This window comes from Megalops cyprinoides, chromosome 6, assembly GCF_013368585.1.
Source record: "Megalops cyprinoides isolate fMegCyp1 chromosome 6, fMegCyp1.pri, whole genome shotgun sequence".
NCBI lineage: Eukaryota > Metazoa > Chordata > Actinopteri > Elopiformes > Megalopidae > Megalops > Megalops cyprinoides.
Window position 1 is genome coordinate 2,796,479 of NC_050588.1, and position 16,775 is coordinate 2,813,253.

Below are 16,775 nucleotides of genomic sequence, written 5' to 3' on the forward strand. Positions count from 1 at the left end.
AAAATGTCCGGTAATAATGCTCTTACAAAACGTATCCTACATTTTAGCGGCTAATGTTTAGGTTTTGCTCAATCGTTACTGTTCATTAGATAGTCAAACTGATTTAAGGTCGTTGTCATTCTTTCATCAGCTCAGGTGTACATTATATTTGCGTTTGTAACATAGACTATTATTGAAACGTGACCGGTAAGTTTCAAATTTGTCTAGTAAAATAAATTATTTCCTGACACCGGGCCGGCAAGAAAAAATCCTAGCGGAAACCCTGGTTGGCGCTCTTAGATTTCCGAATACCTGCAGTACTCCAACATTGCCACAAGGAAAAGTGCGTACGCCAACGCCAAGTTGGAACCTGACGTGGAGCTAAGTACTTTTCCACGTCAAAGACCGTTTTTATAAATTTGAACTTTGGCGTGGATTTGAGCGTACGCACATTCTAAGATCAAATCTGTGTGTAAGAACGTTTTATAAATGAGGCCCTTGGGGGCGACCCTGGCCCAAAGCCAAGGGAGCAGGCACTGTGGAGTGCAGCGGAGCCTCCCAGGGCCCGTCAAGCAATGACCAAGGACATAATGTAGGACAGCTGTAGGTCTTCAGGGGGCACAGACTTACTGCAAAATCACAGCTGTTAGACATTTCAGCCGTACTTGCTAACAGGATGTTAATTTTCAACAGCAGCACTCAGGGCCGTGGGAAGTAGGGGTGCTGCAGCACCCCCTGTTGGAAAAGGCAGACATCACAGGCACAGCACTCTGCCAGATAAACGTATTAAAACATTTAAATTAATTCTTCTGTTGTTATTTACCTAAGAATGTGAGATGTCAGATAAATTTGGTGGTTATTGATCGCTGTTTGGGACATTGGGACATTTTTTGACTGGAGGAAGTGTTTCTGACAAGAGATGTCCGAGAGAAATTTGGTGATCATTGATCGCAGTTTTGGAACATTAACTCACGTAAGCGTTTTAGAATGTCCCTAGTCATCTAGTAGTTAGTAATGTTGCATCATTCAAGGTAGCCATCACAATGGCACAAAAAACGAATTTTGGATTTCTTTGGTACACCACCAGCTTCTAAAAAGATCACAACGGAAGATCAGCGGATCCAGGAAAGCATCTCGACACCGACGTGTGTTGTTGTGCTGTTAAAATATTGTGCGTATGTGGATATGTTCTTGTCCTCTGTGCGCGACAGCCTTTTGGACTTGTTTAACGATGTCTTGGCTATTTGTATATTCTTGTCTACTGTGTGCAACGGGGTCTGGTAGTTGCAAGACTGACAAACGTTTGATTCACATTGTAGTAGCGTGTGTTATATTAGAATGTGACATTAAGAAAAGAATTTTCACCAAAAAAGCTAATTTATGTGTATGAAGTAGCCTATAGCCTATTCATCGCAAATGGTAATTTTAACAGGGTAGTTGCTGGTCTGGGTGTATTAGGGGACTGCATTCGGGGCACCTCAGCACCCTGTATGCGTGCAGAGGTTATATGGTGAGATGAGCCTAATGCACAACTGGCAATTCCAAAATTCCTCCTCTTTAATGCTAAAAGTGTTTATACCAGAAATCAAAAAAATTAATTAGCTACACATGCTAGCACATCCACACATCTGATATTTACACATTTTATAGGTACAAACAGTCAAACTCAGAGTCAAAAAGGTGGAATCTGAAATTAAGTATGCAGTCATTATCCTTTTTATCTTCAATTCATCTTTATTTAACTGAATGTTTCTAACCATTCCCAGGAACAAATAAGCAATGTGTATTGCCATCTACCATTTTATGAAAGAGCTCATAAAAATTTTACATCTTTATTCAACATGTGTACATGTCTGTCTTAATCCAATAAAATGTTTCAGTTACAGTGTTTAGGTGTTTTTAATACAAGTTTAATATGCATAATTTATGAGACTATTCTCAGTTCTGTTACTGTTTTGTCTTCTTCATGTGAGTGATAACACATGAGCAAGCCTTCATGGAGCTTTGTTACTCTGTGTCCTTTTGATGACACTGGGAAAGCTGCTGGAATCAGTATGAGGGCTGCTGAAAGCTCAGTGCTGCTTTCAGTCTGCAGAGCGTGACTGTTTCTGTGCATTACTGTTCACATCATCTCATTGCAGAGGATGGTACTGTAGATCCTATGACATGCCAAAAAATGTTGTACTCCGCAACAGATTACATCTGCAGATGGAGAAATCTCTGCTTTGGAAATTTGAATCATGACATGATTGTACTTGATATAAAAACCCCAGTTGTTACTCCACAAAAAGACCATGATGTTGAATAGTCATTTTTTTAGTGGACGACGGTAATCCTGCGTCAAAGATGTCTGTACCCTAATTTAGTAAATTGCTCTGGATAAGCATGATAAAATGTCTTGTAAATGTAAAGGAGAATGGATCTGTTTGTTTTTGTCCAATAGAATGACAAAATTGGGGAAGGAAACGCTAGAGAGTGTCCAGCCATTGAATGAAAACCTGGTTGAGGAAGTGCACAAGGTGATGTCAGCAAATGAATGCGCCAATGAGCCATCAACAACAGAACCAGTTAAGAAAAGAGAAAAACCCAGACAGCTCATCTGCAGGGGTTAGTGTGACTCTTGATGGACACTCCCCTTCAACACAAGGAGAGTTAATGCATCCATTTTCACCCCTTGTGAGGTTGTGTATTCTATGCATGAGGGTTGTGTATTCTATTTGTGAAGAAAGGGTCTTCAAAAAGGATCTTCAGGTTGGTGTCTGAAATAGCATTCCACATTTTGAAGATGACTGAATCTGTGCAGAGCAGTTTAGAAAAAAAGTCCCTTATGCCACGTTATACAGTCATGTTTCACTAGTTATAGGTCCTGATTCAAAGAATGGATGCATTCTCTTCTGTTCAACAGAACAAGAGAGAATGCTACACAACAAGGAGAATGGTACAGTGTGTCTAGCTGTTGAACGAACCACAGGAGGGGCTGAACACCCCAGTTAAAGAAGTGCACTGGACAGACAAAGTGATGTCAGCGAACGGATGTGATAGCCACACACCACCTTTCACAAAACTCTCCCAGGATGCCACCTGGTATGTCTGAGAGACAGGTGCTCCCTCTCCTTCAGCCAGTCTCTGCTTGGTACACTCCAGTGCTGCAGAGGGAAATCACTTCAGAGATAGGAGGGTTTAAAAAAAAAAAAAACAGGATGTGTAGATCCCCTGATGCTTGTACTCTTGCGTCTGTGTGAAGCACTTGAAAAAAGTTGAAATCCCTGCTGTGATAGCAGATGAAGGATACATCCCTTCCTGTACAGGATGGATGCTGGAGCAGGGGTGGTAAAAGCAAAAAAAGAAATTTGGACCTCTGTGTACCAGCCCCACCTGGGGACCCTGCGCTTCTGCAGGTAATGACTGAGTTGAATGAGTTTTGCTGCTTTGCTTTAGTGTGATGTGACCCTGAATGAAAAATCCAAAAGGTGAAAGAAGAATGTGGGTGGGGGGACAGGGATGAGCTGAGCGTACCCTCTGAGCATACCCCTAACGTGTATGCTGCACCACGTGTGTGCGGGCGCGCTGTGGCGACGCACGCTCTTGGCGGGCGGGGCGGGACACTATGAGCAGGGGGTTGCGGCGGCGCAAGACCTCGTCGCTGACAGAGAGGCCGTCCATATACTGGCGCAGCAGGGCCCGCAGCTGTGCGTTCTCCTCGCTCAGGGCCTCCTGCTCCCGCTGCAGGCACAGCCGATCCAGCTCCACCTGGTTGTAGCGCTGCCACACCCCCTCCAGGTTCCAGTAGTCGTGCATGGCCTGGGCAGGAGAGAGAGGGCAAAGGCAAGGCGAGGACAAGGGGGGGTCAGAGTGAGTCAAGGGAACAGGGGAAAAACAAAAAAGGTCCCTTTGCATAAGTGTTTACATGTTTGACTCCCCGCTGGGGTACTGCTGCTTTACCCTTTGCCTCATTAATTATCCAGCTGCATAAATGCATAAAATGGTAACTTATGTAAGTTGCTCTGGATAAGAGCATCCTCTAAATGCATAAAATGGCTGACTGATTCCCTCCATTCATACAGGACTGCGCTGCGAGCTGCTGAGAGGAAGTGGAGGAAATACAGATCATCTGTGGACCTGGCTACCTATCACTCTCTGCTAACAGCATTTACAACCGCAACAACATCAGCTAAGTCCTCATTCTTCCAATGCAAAATTAATGCTAACATAACTAACCCACAAAAACTTTTCTCCACCTTCTCCACCCTCCTCTCCCCTCCTCCTCCTCCTCCATCCCCCTCTCTCCTCTCTGCCAATGATTTCAAGGTTTACTTTGAGGAAAAGGTGACCAGCATCTGGGACTCCCTCACTCCCTCAACAACACCCTTGACCACCACGACTAACTGCATCAATCACCTGTCCTCTTTCATGCCGTTCAACGACTTGGAAGTGCTTCAACTCATCTCAGACCACCATGCCACAACCTGCCTTCTGGACCCAATCCCCTCTGCTCTGCTCCAATCTACACTATATGGACAAAAGTATTCGGACACCTGACCATTACATTGTAATGACATTGTATTCAAATACATATACTTTAATATGGAGTTGGTCCCCCTTTTGCAGCTATAACAGCTTCCACTCTTCTTGGAAGGCTTTCCACAAAATTTTGGAGTGTTTCTGTGGGAATTTGTGCCCATTCATTCTGTAGAGCATTTATGAGGTCAGGTACTGATGTTGGAAGAGAAGGCCTGGCTCGCATTCTCCATTCCAGTTCATCCCAAAGGTGCTCGATGGGGTTGAGGTCAGGGCTCTGTGCGGGCCAGTCAAGTTCTTCCACACCGAACTCATCAAACCATGTCTTTATAGTCCTTGCTTTGTGCACTGGGGCACAGTTATGTTGGAATAGAAAAGGGCCTTCCCCAAACTGTAACAACAAAGTTGGAAGCATAGCATTGTCCAAAATGTCTTGGTATGCTGAAGCATTCAGATTGCCCTTCACTGGAGATAAGGGGCCTAGCCCAAACCCTGAAAAACAGGTGTGGCCAAAGACTTTTGTCCATATATTGTATATCCGATGAGATCGCCCCATTTCTTATCTCAATTATCAGCGCCTCACTAATCTCTGGTATTGTCCCCACAGACCTCAAGAAAGCTCTGGTTACTCCACTCCTGAAGAAACCATCCACTGACCTATCAGATGTTATGAACTACTGACCGGTATCTCTCCTCTCATTTCTATCCAAAACCCTGGAACATGCAGTACTTAACCAACTGTCCCCTTTTCTTCTCAGGAACAACCTCATGGACGCCCACCAGTCAGGTTTCAGAGCTGGCCACTCAACAGAAACCACACTCCTGGCAGTGACAGAGGCTCTCCACACCACTAGAGCCTCCGACCTGTCATCCGTCCTCATCCTCCTTGATCTCTCCACTGCTTTTGACACCAAACACTAATCTCAAAGCTGTCAGAGATGGGCATCTCTGGGACTGCCCTCTCTTGGTTCAAGTCCTACCTGACTAGTGGATCCTCCCAGATCTACTGGAAAGGTTCCACCTCTGCACCCACCCCTCTCACTACAGGAGTCCCACAGGGTTCAGTACTGGGACCCCTACTTTTCTCAATTTACATTAACTCACTTGGCTCAGTTATTAAATCACACGGCTTCTCCTATCGCTGTTACGCTGACGACATCCAACTCGTTTTTTCTTTCTCTCCCTCTACCCCCCAGGTCAATGAAAGAATTTCCACATGCCTGGCTGACATCTCCAAATGGATGACATCCCACCATCTGAAGCTGAACCTCAAGAAAACAGAAGTGCTTTTCATCCCAGCCGGCCCTTCCCCCCTGCAAGACCTCTCCATCACCATTGATGGCACCATAATACCATCCTCTCAATCAGCAAAGAGCTTGGGCGTCATCCTTGACAGCAATCTGGACTTCAAGGAGTACACTGCTTGCATGTCACGGAGCTGCCAATTCCTCCTCCACAACATCAGGAGGATTTGTCCGTTCCTGACAACATACGCCACGCAGCTCCTTGTGCAGGCCACAGTGCTCCCTCGCCTAGACTACTGCAACGCTCTCCTCGCAGGCCTCCCAGACTGCACCACCCAGCCTCTGCAACTCATTCTGAACGCAGCTGCCCGACTAATCTTCAAACTTCAAATTCTCCCATGTTACTCCCCTGCTTAAATCCCTCCATTGGCTTCCTGTTGCTGTCAGATTCAAGACCCTGACCCTCGCCTTCTCTGCAGTCAACAGGACAGCCCTTACCTACCTCCAAGACCTAATCCAGCCCTATACACCTGCCTGGCCCCTGTGCTCAGCAGCAACTGGACGTCTTGCTCCTTGCACAGACAAAATGGGAGGTTCTCTCTCTGCAAGGCAACGACGTTTCTCCTACATCGCTCCCCAGTGGTAAAACGCACTCCCTGTCCCGCTACGGACAGCTCCATCACTCCAATCCTTCAGATGTGGTCTGAAGACACATCTATTCAGACTCTACCTGGACTGACCTATCACACAATCGCCCCACCCCAAACCATGCACTTCGCAACTCCTGTCTGCTGTCATCTTTCAGCTCCCCATCTGGATTAGTGCTGTTATAAATTGCTGTGTGCTTTTTTGTTTTTTGTTTTCTTGTTACTGCCTTTACTCTGGCACTCATTGCGTTGTTTTGAAGTTGGATCTTGTTAGTTGCCCTATACCCTGTAGCTGTATAAATTAGCTAGTATTGTGTCCTCAAACAGACTTTGCTCTCAGCTGAGAACTACTGTCTCATTGTGGAACTGTACACATCCTATCCCCGTACTGTCACTACACTTACTGTATGCACTTTTGTACATCGCTTTGGATAAAAGCATCTGCTAAATAAATAAATGTAAATGTAAACAACAAATAATGTAATGTAATGTAAAGTGTGTCACAAATGTATGTGTGTGTGTATCTGAGTGCTTTACTGAACGTGTGTTTACTGTGAGTGTGTTACCTGGGCCAGCTCATTGGTTGGGGGCTCCATGCACTGCGCTCTGTCCTGGCTTTGCTCCTCAGTGCTCAGGGAGGTGCCGTAGAAGGGCAGGACCTTCTCCCTCTCCGTCTCTAGCTTACGGCACCTGGCTGCTAGCCATATGAGCTTCTCCCCCTGGTGGAGAAAAGAGGGAAATGGACCTCAGCAGGGGCTAAATCAGCAATGTACCTCACCTTTCAATCACCTTAGGTGCTGCACCCCTGCCTCTGGCAGGCTTATGTTTAGTTATTTACTTTCAGTTTAGGGTTGCAGGCCTGCACTGTAATTGCAGCAACTGTTGATATGGGACTCTTTTTCTGTGGTCTGTTTTTATATATTTATATAAATTACTGTGTATGAGAAAATTTAAGCAGTAGCATAGCAGGAAGGAGCAGGGCTTGTAACCTAAAGGTTGCTGCTTCGAATCCCTAATTACCTTGGACAAGGTAATTAACCCAGAATTGCCTCATGGGGGACATTTTAATTATAGCAAAAACTCTGCATTATTGTATCACATTTTAAAGTCCTTGTTATGTAGTTAATATATGTAAAAATCTCATCTTTCTTGTGAAATTCCTCCATGGTAAACTGTCAATACTACATGTTGAACACTCCCTGAATGCATTGTTTTCTGCCAGTAACTTAGACAGATCTCTATGTATTCACAAAGCACTGTCAGGACAGCTATTGCTATGGTCATTGGCCTTCCCCCTATGTTGTAAAAAATTATTTTTACATTCTTTTGTGTCAGCAGCTCCAGGTGGAATTCTATACACTGAAACCACTGCAAGCTTGGTTTGGTTGTGGTGGTACAATGGCTGATTTCTGCTCAAAGTTGAGAAATATTTGCATTCGGAGGTTTCATAAACTCTTGGACAGAACTGTCCATATATGTCATCTGGTGGGTGTACCACATTCCCTGCAACTCATTAGTAAGGTCACCTCAAGCCAGATAAGAATTGAGACAAAAAGTAAGAAATTAAGAAAACAACTAAGGAAAAAAAATAACTAAACAGTTTCAGCTGACCTAATTCTGTACAGAAAACTGCAGAACAAGTCATTAACCCCCAGCCAATGCCAGTGAGCTAAACAGCTCTTGAGCATATTAGTGGCTAATCAGTTTTTTACCAGTCAGCATCTCTGTTGAATCTTTTCACATATGAAATGTACAGGTGGCAGTGGCACTACTTGCTATTAATAATACAACCTTTTTTTTTACTACATCTCCTTATTACTGGATTATGAGGTATGTTATATTGGTAGATTAATTATTTTAGCTATTGCAGTTATTGTGCAGTACAGGAATTTAGCTATTACAGTTATTGTGCAGTACAGGATAACCTTTTTCCTTCATTACAAACTGTATAGGTTAAATCTATTCCGTATACCTATCATCCCATCATCTCCAGTTTTTCTGGTACGCCTCCATAGCATGAGATAATATATTAAGTGGTATGTCCCCTGTTTCCAGGTTATGCAAACCTCTGTGTACCTTATCAATGATGGCCTGCAGCTTCTTGGTGGCGGCACTGCTCTGGATGGTGAGCTGAGAGAGCTGGCTCCTCTGCTTAGCACGGATGTAATTCAGGTGGGCTTTGAGCTGCTGGCCCTGCAGAGCCACCTTCTCCTTGACCACCCGCAGCTCGCGTATGGTCATCTCGCTTTCCCTCTGGCTGGAGCTCAGCCTGGACCGCAGCAGCGTGATTGAGTCCTGGGGAGAGGGGAGAGGGAGGGGGGCATCACTTTCACACACAGCCGTACAGCCAGCGGCCTCACTGCACACATTACATTGCATTACCTTACATAACATTACAGTCATTTAGCAGACAATCGTCATCCAGAGAAACTTACATAGGTTACAATTTTCACGTCATCCATTTATACAGCTGGCAATTCTGGGTTAGGTACCTTGCCTGAGGGTAGAGCAGCAGTGTCCCGGTGGGAGAATCGCACCAGCAACCTTTTGGTTATGAGCCCTGCTCCTTACTGATACATCACATTACCACCCACACACAGAGCAGAAGCCTAGCAAGAACAAGAACCAGTGCCTGCTCTGACCTGCATCCTCTGGAGCTTCTTCATCTGGTTGTCGATCTCCCTGGAGCTGCTCTGGTCGCGTGCCCGCAGTGCCTCGCAGACCATGCGCCGGTCATCCGTGGCCTCGCCATAGCTCTGCTTGGCCTGCTGGAGCTGCCGCCACAGCTCCTCCACTTCCCCTTCCAGCCGGAGGCGCAGTGCATTCTTCTCCTCAATGGTCTGCAGGGTAGGGAGGGTAGGAGAGCCAGAGGGGGACCGGTCACTTGCCGCAATCCTGAAGTCACTCATACTTAGCGAGCCCCTTATTAATATTCTGCATTTTGGCACCTGATTAGTGCAGACCAGTGACTCTTAAAATCTGCTTTGTATCATGTGAACGTGTGCTCCGACCCAGATTTACTGTTTCTGCACACAACTTTCAACTCACAAATCCATTGCAAAAATTATCTATATAGGCTTTCATTTATTTAAATCACATAATATAAAAAAGATGTATTGAATATGATAAAATGAATAAACAAACTACTGAATATAATCTTCCCTGACAACACTTAGGCAAAATATCCTGTGGACATATCACAAGAACCCTAGAGGTACAAGTAGCCTGGTTTGGAAACTGCTGCGAGTGCAGGGAGGTGTCACTGTGTTTGAGGCAATCTGGTGACTCAAGTGCGGTTAAGGTCAGTGTACAGTGTGTGTACCTTGTTTTTGATATCGTCGCAGGTGCTCTGGTAGTCCAGCCGAGCCTCACTCTCTAAATCGTGGTAATGCTGCTCTACAGCAAAGCCCACATCCTCCAGATAAGCACACTCCTGCTGGTGTTGACACATGATCCTCTCCCTACACACACACATATGCACACACATACGCATGCACACAAGCACAGAAATACACACACTGTCCAATTCTGAAATACCAGTTCTGTCATTTTGTGCACCCTCTTAGAGTTGACTCGACTGGGACAATAAAATTCCCCCTCTGTCAGAGAGAGCGATGATGGCGTGTGGCATTCTCAAGCCGAGGCACACCATGCGGCACTCTACCCTTTGACAAGAGTAAATGCGGGCCAATGCCAGCTTACCTCTCAGTGTCAAACTCAGCTTGGAGATTCTCCGCCTGCAACCTCCATTCCTGCTCCAGCAAGGACAGCCTGTCCCTATGGAGCACCTCAAGCCTGTCCACGTTCTCCAAATGAGAGTGCATTGCGTGTTCTGACTGCTGCTTTGCCTCCTTCAGGTCACACACCAGACTCTAAAGCACAGGCAGAGGCGGCTGCTGATTCAACACATACCACACGCCAGCCTTAAACACACACAGGAACACATAATTCACACTGACCTTAAAAGCACACAGGAACACATGCCACATACTGAACCTACACACACATACACACACAGGCAAGGGCGTAGGAGTGAGTTTGATATGGGGGGGGGGGGGGGGGGGGTTATGAATGAATTTTATGTCTGTATATGTAATCCCAGTCCTTAACGGAGCATACATCTTGATTGAAGAATAAAACAGTATCAGGATGGCTTGAATAAGAAGGTATGTGTGTGTAAACACCGCTTAAGTGCTTTCAAAAAGAGCTGCACACCTCTGTTACTACTAAACTCATCTGGACATAGGAGCTGCACATCTGGGGCAGAGTTGGCCCAACATGAAGGTGTGTCACCCAGCATTAGGATGTGTCTCATTAGGCCTATATATAAGAAGAGTTATTTTCCTCATGGAGATGGAAAGTGTATGACACTAATCCACATAACCAAATGCCACACTTTGATGTAATGAATGGTGCATGCCATCCAATCACAGTAGAAGACTGCCAAATATGGACTACACACAGCAGACAGGTTTTCCCTCACTGTATAGCCAGGGAAAACAGGTGCAACACTGATGAAAATCTATAGCCTTGAACAACAGGAAAGCATGGAAGTACAGTAGATACTATGTGTATGTTTTTTGTTTAACTTAATTTAACATTCATAAAAACATTTATTCATCTGCAGTTTCTAAAATGTCGACTGAACACTGTGGTGACGTTTTCTTCACAAAGTTGGTCACATAATTCTCCCACCGGTATTACTGGTACTAAATTTACCTCAGCAATAGGCCTATGTCAGTGACATAACAGCTGACTGGCTAACGTTGTTCATTATCGATCAGCGAAATAAGTAACACACACGCCACATACTGACCCTACACTCTGGTGGCTACATCACACTGGTGTCGGAAGTGAAATTCCCAGGTTCATTTTAGTCATAGACATTTTTTAAAACGCACTTTTAAAGTACTTCTAGTGATTTATGGCTTACCATCGATTTCCGGATTATATATTGTGATCCCAACTTGCGATTTATATTGTTTTTTTTTCGAGCTTACATAATACATAATATTACATAATTAGCAGCAATGGTGTCGCTTAACCATATTCTGCTCTTCTTTAGATGAGACCCTAAGTTTTCAGCGGGGCGAAAACCATTATAAATCACGGCATGTGGAGGAATTCAGTTGTTTTGAGGCCCATATCACCGGTTAGTCAGGGCGAGCATGAGATAGACCTTACAGGGTGTCAGTGAGTGTAGGCCAGTATAACGTTAGGTAATATAGCTAACCAGCTAGCTAGTTAGCAAAGTCAGGTTACCACATCATCACCCGTCGAGCTTGCTAAGTGGACTGATTGTTAGCCCACGATTTTGATTGATGAAAAACGCCTGAAGTCTTTGAGACATATCTACAGAGTCAGAAACACCTTGATGTTTAAGCAAAAAGATAATTCTGCTTACACGTGTAGATTTGGGCACTCGACTGGAGTGAAAATGCACAATCAGTTAGCTACATTTGATAGACGTCTCTCTGATGGTGTGCTAACAGAGATAACCTTCACGATTTCCATAATGTAAAACTATGCCGTGGGGCATTTTGGAAACCTGAAAAATCTGCAGTCCGGGACACTGAACCATTTTATAACGATTACGGTTGTAACGGCACATTCGCTACCGGGCCGCACGGAAAGGATAAATAATTTATTTTTATATTTTGTATCGGTAAAATAAAATAATAGCCTAATAATATTAAAATAATGATAAAATAATAATTATATACAATTATAGGATATTCGTGCAGTAATTACATTGAAATTGGTGCAGTCTGTTGGTCCTTTTCTCGCCACTTTAATATCTCTGTCACGCGCCCACAACAGTTCACAAATTTTTACTTGAGTAACGCACGCGCCGCAAGTTCATCACTTATAGGCTACTACAGTCTCTGTGAGCTGTGTTGCCCGCAAACTTTCTACTAGCTAGCTAGCTGACATTAATAATAATAAAAAAAATTAAAATCAAGTGAGAATATCCAAAAGCACTGGATACCTTGCTTCCTTTTCCACCATCCTATCTCTGCGAAGCGCGGTTTTCCGCAATGACGGCAACAAAAACGAAATTACGGAGTAGACTGGACATAAAGTGTCACTGTCTCCCAGTCTTGTATATGGAAATAAGCTCAGGGCTACTACTTATTCAGCGACATGGTGAGTTATGTTTTTATTATATGGTCATTCGAGAAACATATGCACTTTATGTTTTTATAATATCATCACGGTAGATCTACTTAAACTAAAATGTTATGAAAAAGCGGCTATACTAAACTTATAGGCCTAATCGACAGGTATTTCTGTCGTGTCGTGACACCGAACCCCCGACGGGGGCCGGTGCCGGTCCGGGAAAATATTGTCTATATGAAACCGGTCCGTGGTGCAAAAAAGGTTGGAGACCGCTGCTCTATACTACACACCCTACACACACGGAGGAGGCTGTCACGTGCATGTTCACAAAGCACTCACTGACACACACAAATGTGAGCCCTGCTAATATGCACACTGGCTTACACGCAGCCCAGCAAATTACCCTCCTGCATAAAAAAACCCTCTGTATAATTAAAGAACGGGGACACTCAAACGATAATGTCATCATACTGCCTGCATGCTCATTCCGACGGTGCCCTGCTAAACGCAGACAGAGCTGTAGCGAAGGTATCGTTAAAAGGACCAGGCAGCAGCGCACCTTGATGACGTTGTCCTTGCGATCCACCACCCTCTCAAAGGTCTGACTGAGCACAGCGATATCGTGGCGTAGCTCCTCCGCCCGCGCCTGCCGGAACAGCGTCCGCCACTTGTCCGTCAGTTTGAGCCGGTTCACATGGCTGTTCCGCTCCTCCTTTTGCAGCTTGTCCTGTGGGGAGGACAGTGGTGACAATGCAGGAACGGGAAACAAACGGAGCAGGCATAAAACCGGGGGGACATCACAGAAAAAAGCATGAGACACACAATCCATCTGATCAAATGGTCTCAAACTTTTTACTGGCTCGATTGCCTGCTGGGGCACTGCTGTTGTACCCCTAGGCAATGTACCTAACCAACAATTGCCTCAGTAATTACCCAGCCGTATAAATGGGTACCATATAAAACTGTAATTTATGTAAGTTGCTGTGGATAACAGCACCTGCTAAATGACAATAATGTAATGAATTCTGTATTTTTTATGGTTCTATATTTGTTCTGTGTTTATTATTGTGTTTTGTATTTAATGCATCATACTATATTTGCCTGGCAACTCACTATGGATTAGGGAATCTGCAAAATAAATCATTAAACAGACATATATAACAGTAACATACAAAATTACATACTTTCCACATTCAAATAAAAAATAAAATCAAACTCCACTCCACAAAAGTAATGAAGGGGGCAATGATCTGCAGCTACACTGGGTAGATGCAACATGATCATCTAGTTCAAATCCAAAGTTTTGTGCATAATACACATATTACCATTTAGTAATTTGGCAAACACTTTCAAGGGTGATTTTTTTATATAAAGGAAAGGTACAAAAGTAGTCCCAGGGACAACAATAATCAGTGTTCACACTTCACACAAGAAGAGTCAAACAAGTACACAAGTGGTATGGGGTGCTGACATCTTACCTTGAGGAACTGAGTGAGCATGTCCTCTTTTCTTTTTGCCATCTGCTGCTCTGCCAGGGTTCTCTGCTGTAGGACAAGCAGTCTCTCCTCCTCCGTCATTCCCGCATGCTTCCCTCCTGCTGCTTTCTTGGCTCCCTTTGGCATACTTGCCTCACCTCTCCCCTCTTAATGTGCTGTGTTTGAGCACCACTGTCTCTCTCCACCTGTATCTGCTTTACCTCTCTTCTACCAACTGACAGAGATGGTGGTGACTTTATAACAATACTACTTGTATATTAATTCTGTTATAATCAGTTAAATCAAATCAACATCCTTACTTTTTTCTGCAAAGAGTGTACTTGTTTGGTAACAGCAAAAAAGCGGTTCTTTTTCATGAGCAAGGAAAAATAATTACTGTATGACTCAGGTGGTCTGTACTGATAATGTTACTGTACGGTCTGAAATGTGCAATCCAGGTAGCAAGCTAACGTTCCAAGAGTAACAAGGAACTACAAGTTATAGTAATTTACATAAAATATTTGTAACGGATTTACTTGCGCTCAACTCTATATGTATTCCACACTGGTCATCTGCGTTTTCTTACCTTATCTAACTCGACATGGGTCTCTCGTGCTGCAGCGTTTACATCTCGTCTCTAAAGCAACAGCTTTATAGCAAGGGGTGTAACGATTTCGGGTCAGTAGTGACGCCAGGACGCACAAGGACGTAGGGATCCAAGTGACGTCACAGAATAGAATACGGTTGCTCCGTCCACGGATATTCTATTCCAAGTAAACAAACGAGCCAGTGTCAGGAAAATTGTGTTTTGTGAGGTAAAGAACGAATAATAAAACATGTACATGTACACACAATGATTACTCTAGAAGAAAAAAAGACGGCAGAACAATACTAACGTTTAGAAGTAAACATACGAAAGATAAAGCAACATTTTCAATATCAGTGCGAATATTCTTTTTTTATTCTTAATTCCCCTTCCAGTATTCAAATAATGTTCTATTTTATTTTTTACAAAGGTAAAATCTGGTTTGCTGTTAGCCTGTTACTGAATCTGATATATCACACATATTATTTGTATAGGTTCATATTTGGTTTTATTTTCTTCTGTCTTAAATAAAGCACTGCAGCAAAAACACAAAATTCAACATCGGTATATGTTTATAATGCATATAATTCCAAAACAATTTCACACATGGACACTGGTGAAAGAAACGTGACAAAGATTCAGTTTCTGCACCATATACATGCCACTTATGTCCTTTTAAAATGTTTATATAATAAAATGTTTGATTGGATATATTTCATGAATAATTTGTATTATAATTAATTAATTTTACTGGTTAGTTAATATCCTCAAACAGACCTTGCTCTCAGCTGATAACTGTCTCATAGTGGAACTGTACACATCCTGTCCCCGTACTGTCGCTAATACTTACTGTATGCACTTTTGTACGTCGCTTTGGATAAAAGCGTCTGGTAAATAAATAAATGTAAACGTAAATGTAAATGTGGCGTCTGGGACGCCCGACGACACCCTGAAGAAAAGTCTAGCATGTCAGAATTTTTTGAGAATCTCCTACGACGTGTTCCGAAATTGACCAATAGGATGGCAGTGCTCTCTGCAAGCATGGAAATTAGGAATAGTAACAGTATATTATTGTTAAACGTCGGTAATATTATTTTAATTGTGGTTACACATAAAGTGTTACAGTAACTGTGAGTTGCATGGATTTACAGTAAAAACAGTAATCAGAATTATTGTTATCATATTTGGTAGACTTACAACTACATTTACACTAGTTGTAGAAATCGTGTACTAGAGACAACGAGGCACATTCTGTATCTGCGATTTAGGAGCTGATAGCAAATTCTCTGGTGTAACGTTAATGCATGAACTCGGCGGCAACAACACACAGCACTCTCCAGCAGTTAACGTCGCTATGACAACAATGTCAACGATAGAGAAATAAGCCACATTAAAACCACATTCAACTGGGGACAGGATCGCTGTGAATGATCTCCAGCTACACTGTATATTCAACGTCACTAACAATTTATTGATCAATGGAAAATGTATTTCAAAATAGAAAACGTTACACTTCATAACGTATTATTGTATTCATAACACGAGGTATGGGCTGGGTCGGTCCGGATGCGGATCGAGGTCCGGACTTTGAGAAGCCCTGCCCTAGAGCTATGTGACTTTTGTATGTAAACTGAACGCATAGGCCTATGCGTCACTTCTGGCGGTGGTCAATGAAACCAGCTGGAGCTGTATTTACCGTTTTCTTGATTTCAGTTATAGTGATTGTGAAACCACCTGATATTAAAACATATCTTTGTATCTTCATTTACCAGAGAGAGTATACATTTGCCAAAACCCAATCATTTTTCCTCCGCGAGACCTTCTGTGTACCTACAGCAAACGTGGTAGCTAGCTACATTTATGTAATGTTCTTGACATAACACATTCGTTACCTGTCCTCTTCGTGACTATGGAGGACAAAAAATGACATAAGCATAAATAAATAAATAAATGCAGAAATAAATAAATACATAAATAAATGAAAAATAAATACATGTTGGTCATGAAAAAGGCTAGGCCTATTTCTGTATTTTTACATTTATTTATTTATGCATTTCTACATTTATTTATTTATTTCTCTTTTTCTACATTTATTTATTTCTGTATTTCTGTGTCCATATGTTAATTGAGTGGGTGGTCCTATACCTCAGTCTAAAGCCGGATTGGTTGTAGCGGTGCGATTGGATCTACTGCTACTACCTTGACT

The 16,775-nt window shown here is 43.2% G+C and overlaps 1 protein-coding gene across 1 annotated transcript; it reads right to left on the reverse strand.

The window, feature by feature from the left end:
* Positions 1 to 1,880: 1,880 nt before the first annotated feature.
* ccdc65 (coiled-coil domain containing 65) lies at positions 1,881 to 14,734 on the reverse strand. Its single transcript, XM_036531398.1, has 9 exons — positions 14,570 to 14,734; positions 13,987 to 14,218; positions 13,068 to 13,235; positions 10,091 to 10,260; positions 9,711 to 9,849; positions 9,031 to 9,228; positions 8,465 to 8,683; positions 6,955 to 7,107; positions 1,881 to 3,780 (listed from the first exon to the last, which is right to left on the reverse strand). The coding sequence occupies exons 2-9, from the start codon at positions 14,128 to 14,130 to the stop codon at positions 3,511 to 3,513; spliced, it is 1,461 nt and encodes a 486-aa protein (XP_036387291.1). The 5' UTR covers positions 14,131 to 14,218; positions 14,570 to 14,734; the 3' UTR covers positions 1,881 to 3,510.
* Between the last annotated feature and the right edge of the window lie 2,041 nt (positions 14,735 to 16,775).

What these genes read in the sequence shown, in the direction of transcription:
- ccdc65 (XM_036531398.1), bottom strand. Translation starts at nt 14,130, where the DNA reads ATGCCAAAGGGAGCCAAGAAAGCAGCAGGAGGGAAGCATGCGGGAATG. An exon ending in TGCTCACTCAGTTCCTCAAG is followed by an intron (nt 13,236 to 13,986) that starts GTAAGATGTCAG and finishes TCCTCCCCACAG; the next exon opens with GACAAGCTGCAAAAGGAGGA. An exon ending in TGCAGGCCATCATTGATAAG is followed by an intron (nt 7,108 to 8,464) that starts GTACACAGAGGT and finishes TTTCTCCACCAG; the next exon opens with GGGGAGAAGCTCATATGGCT.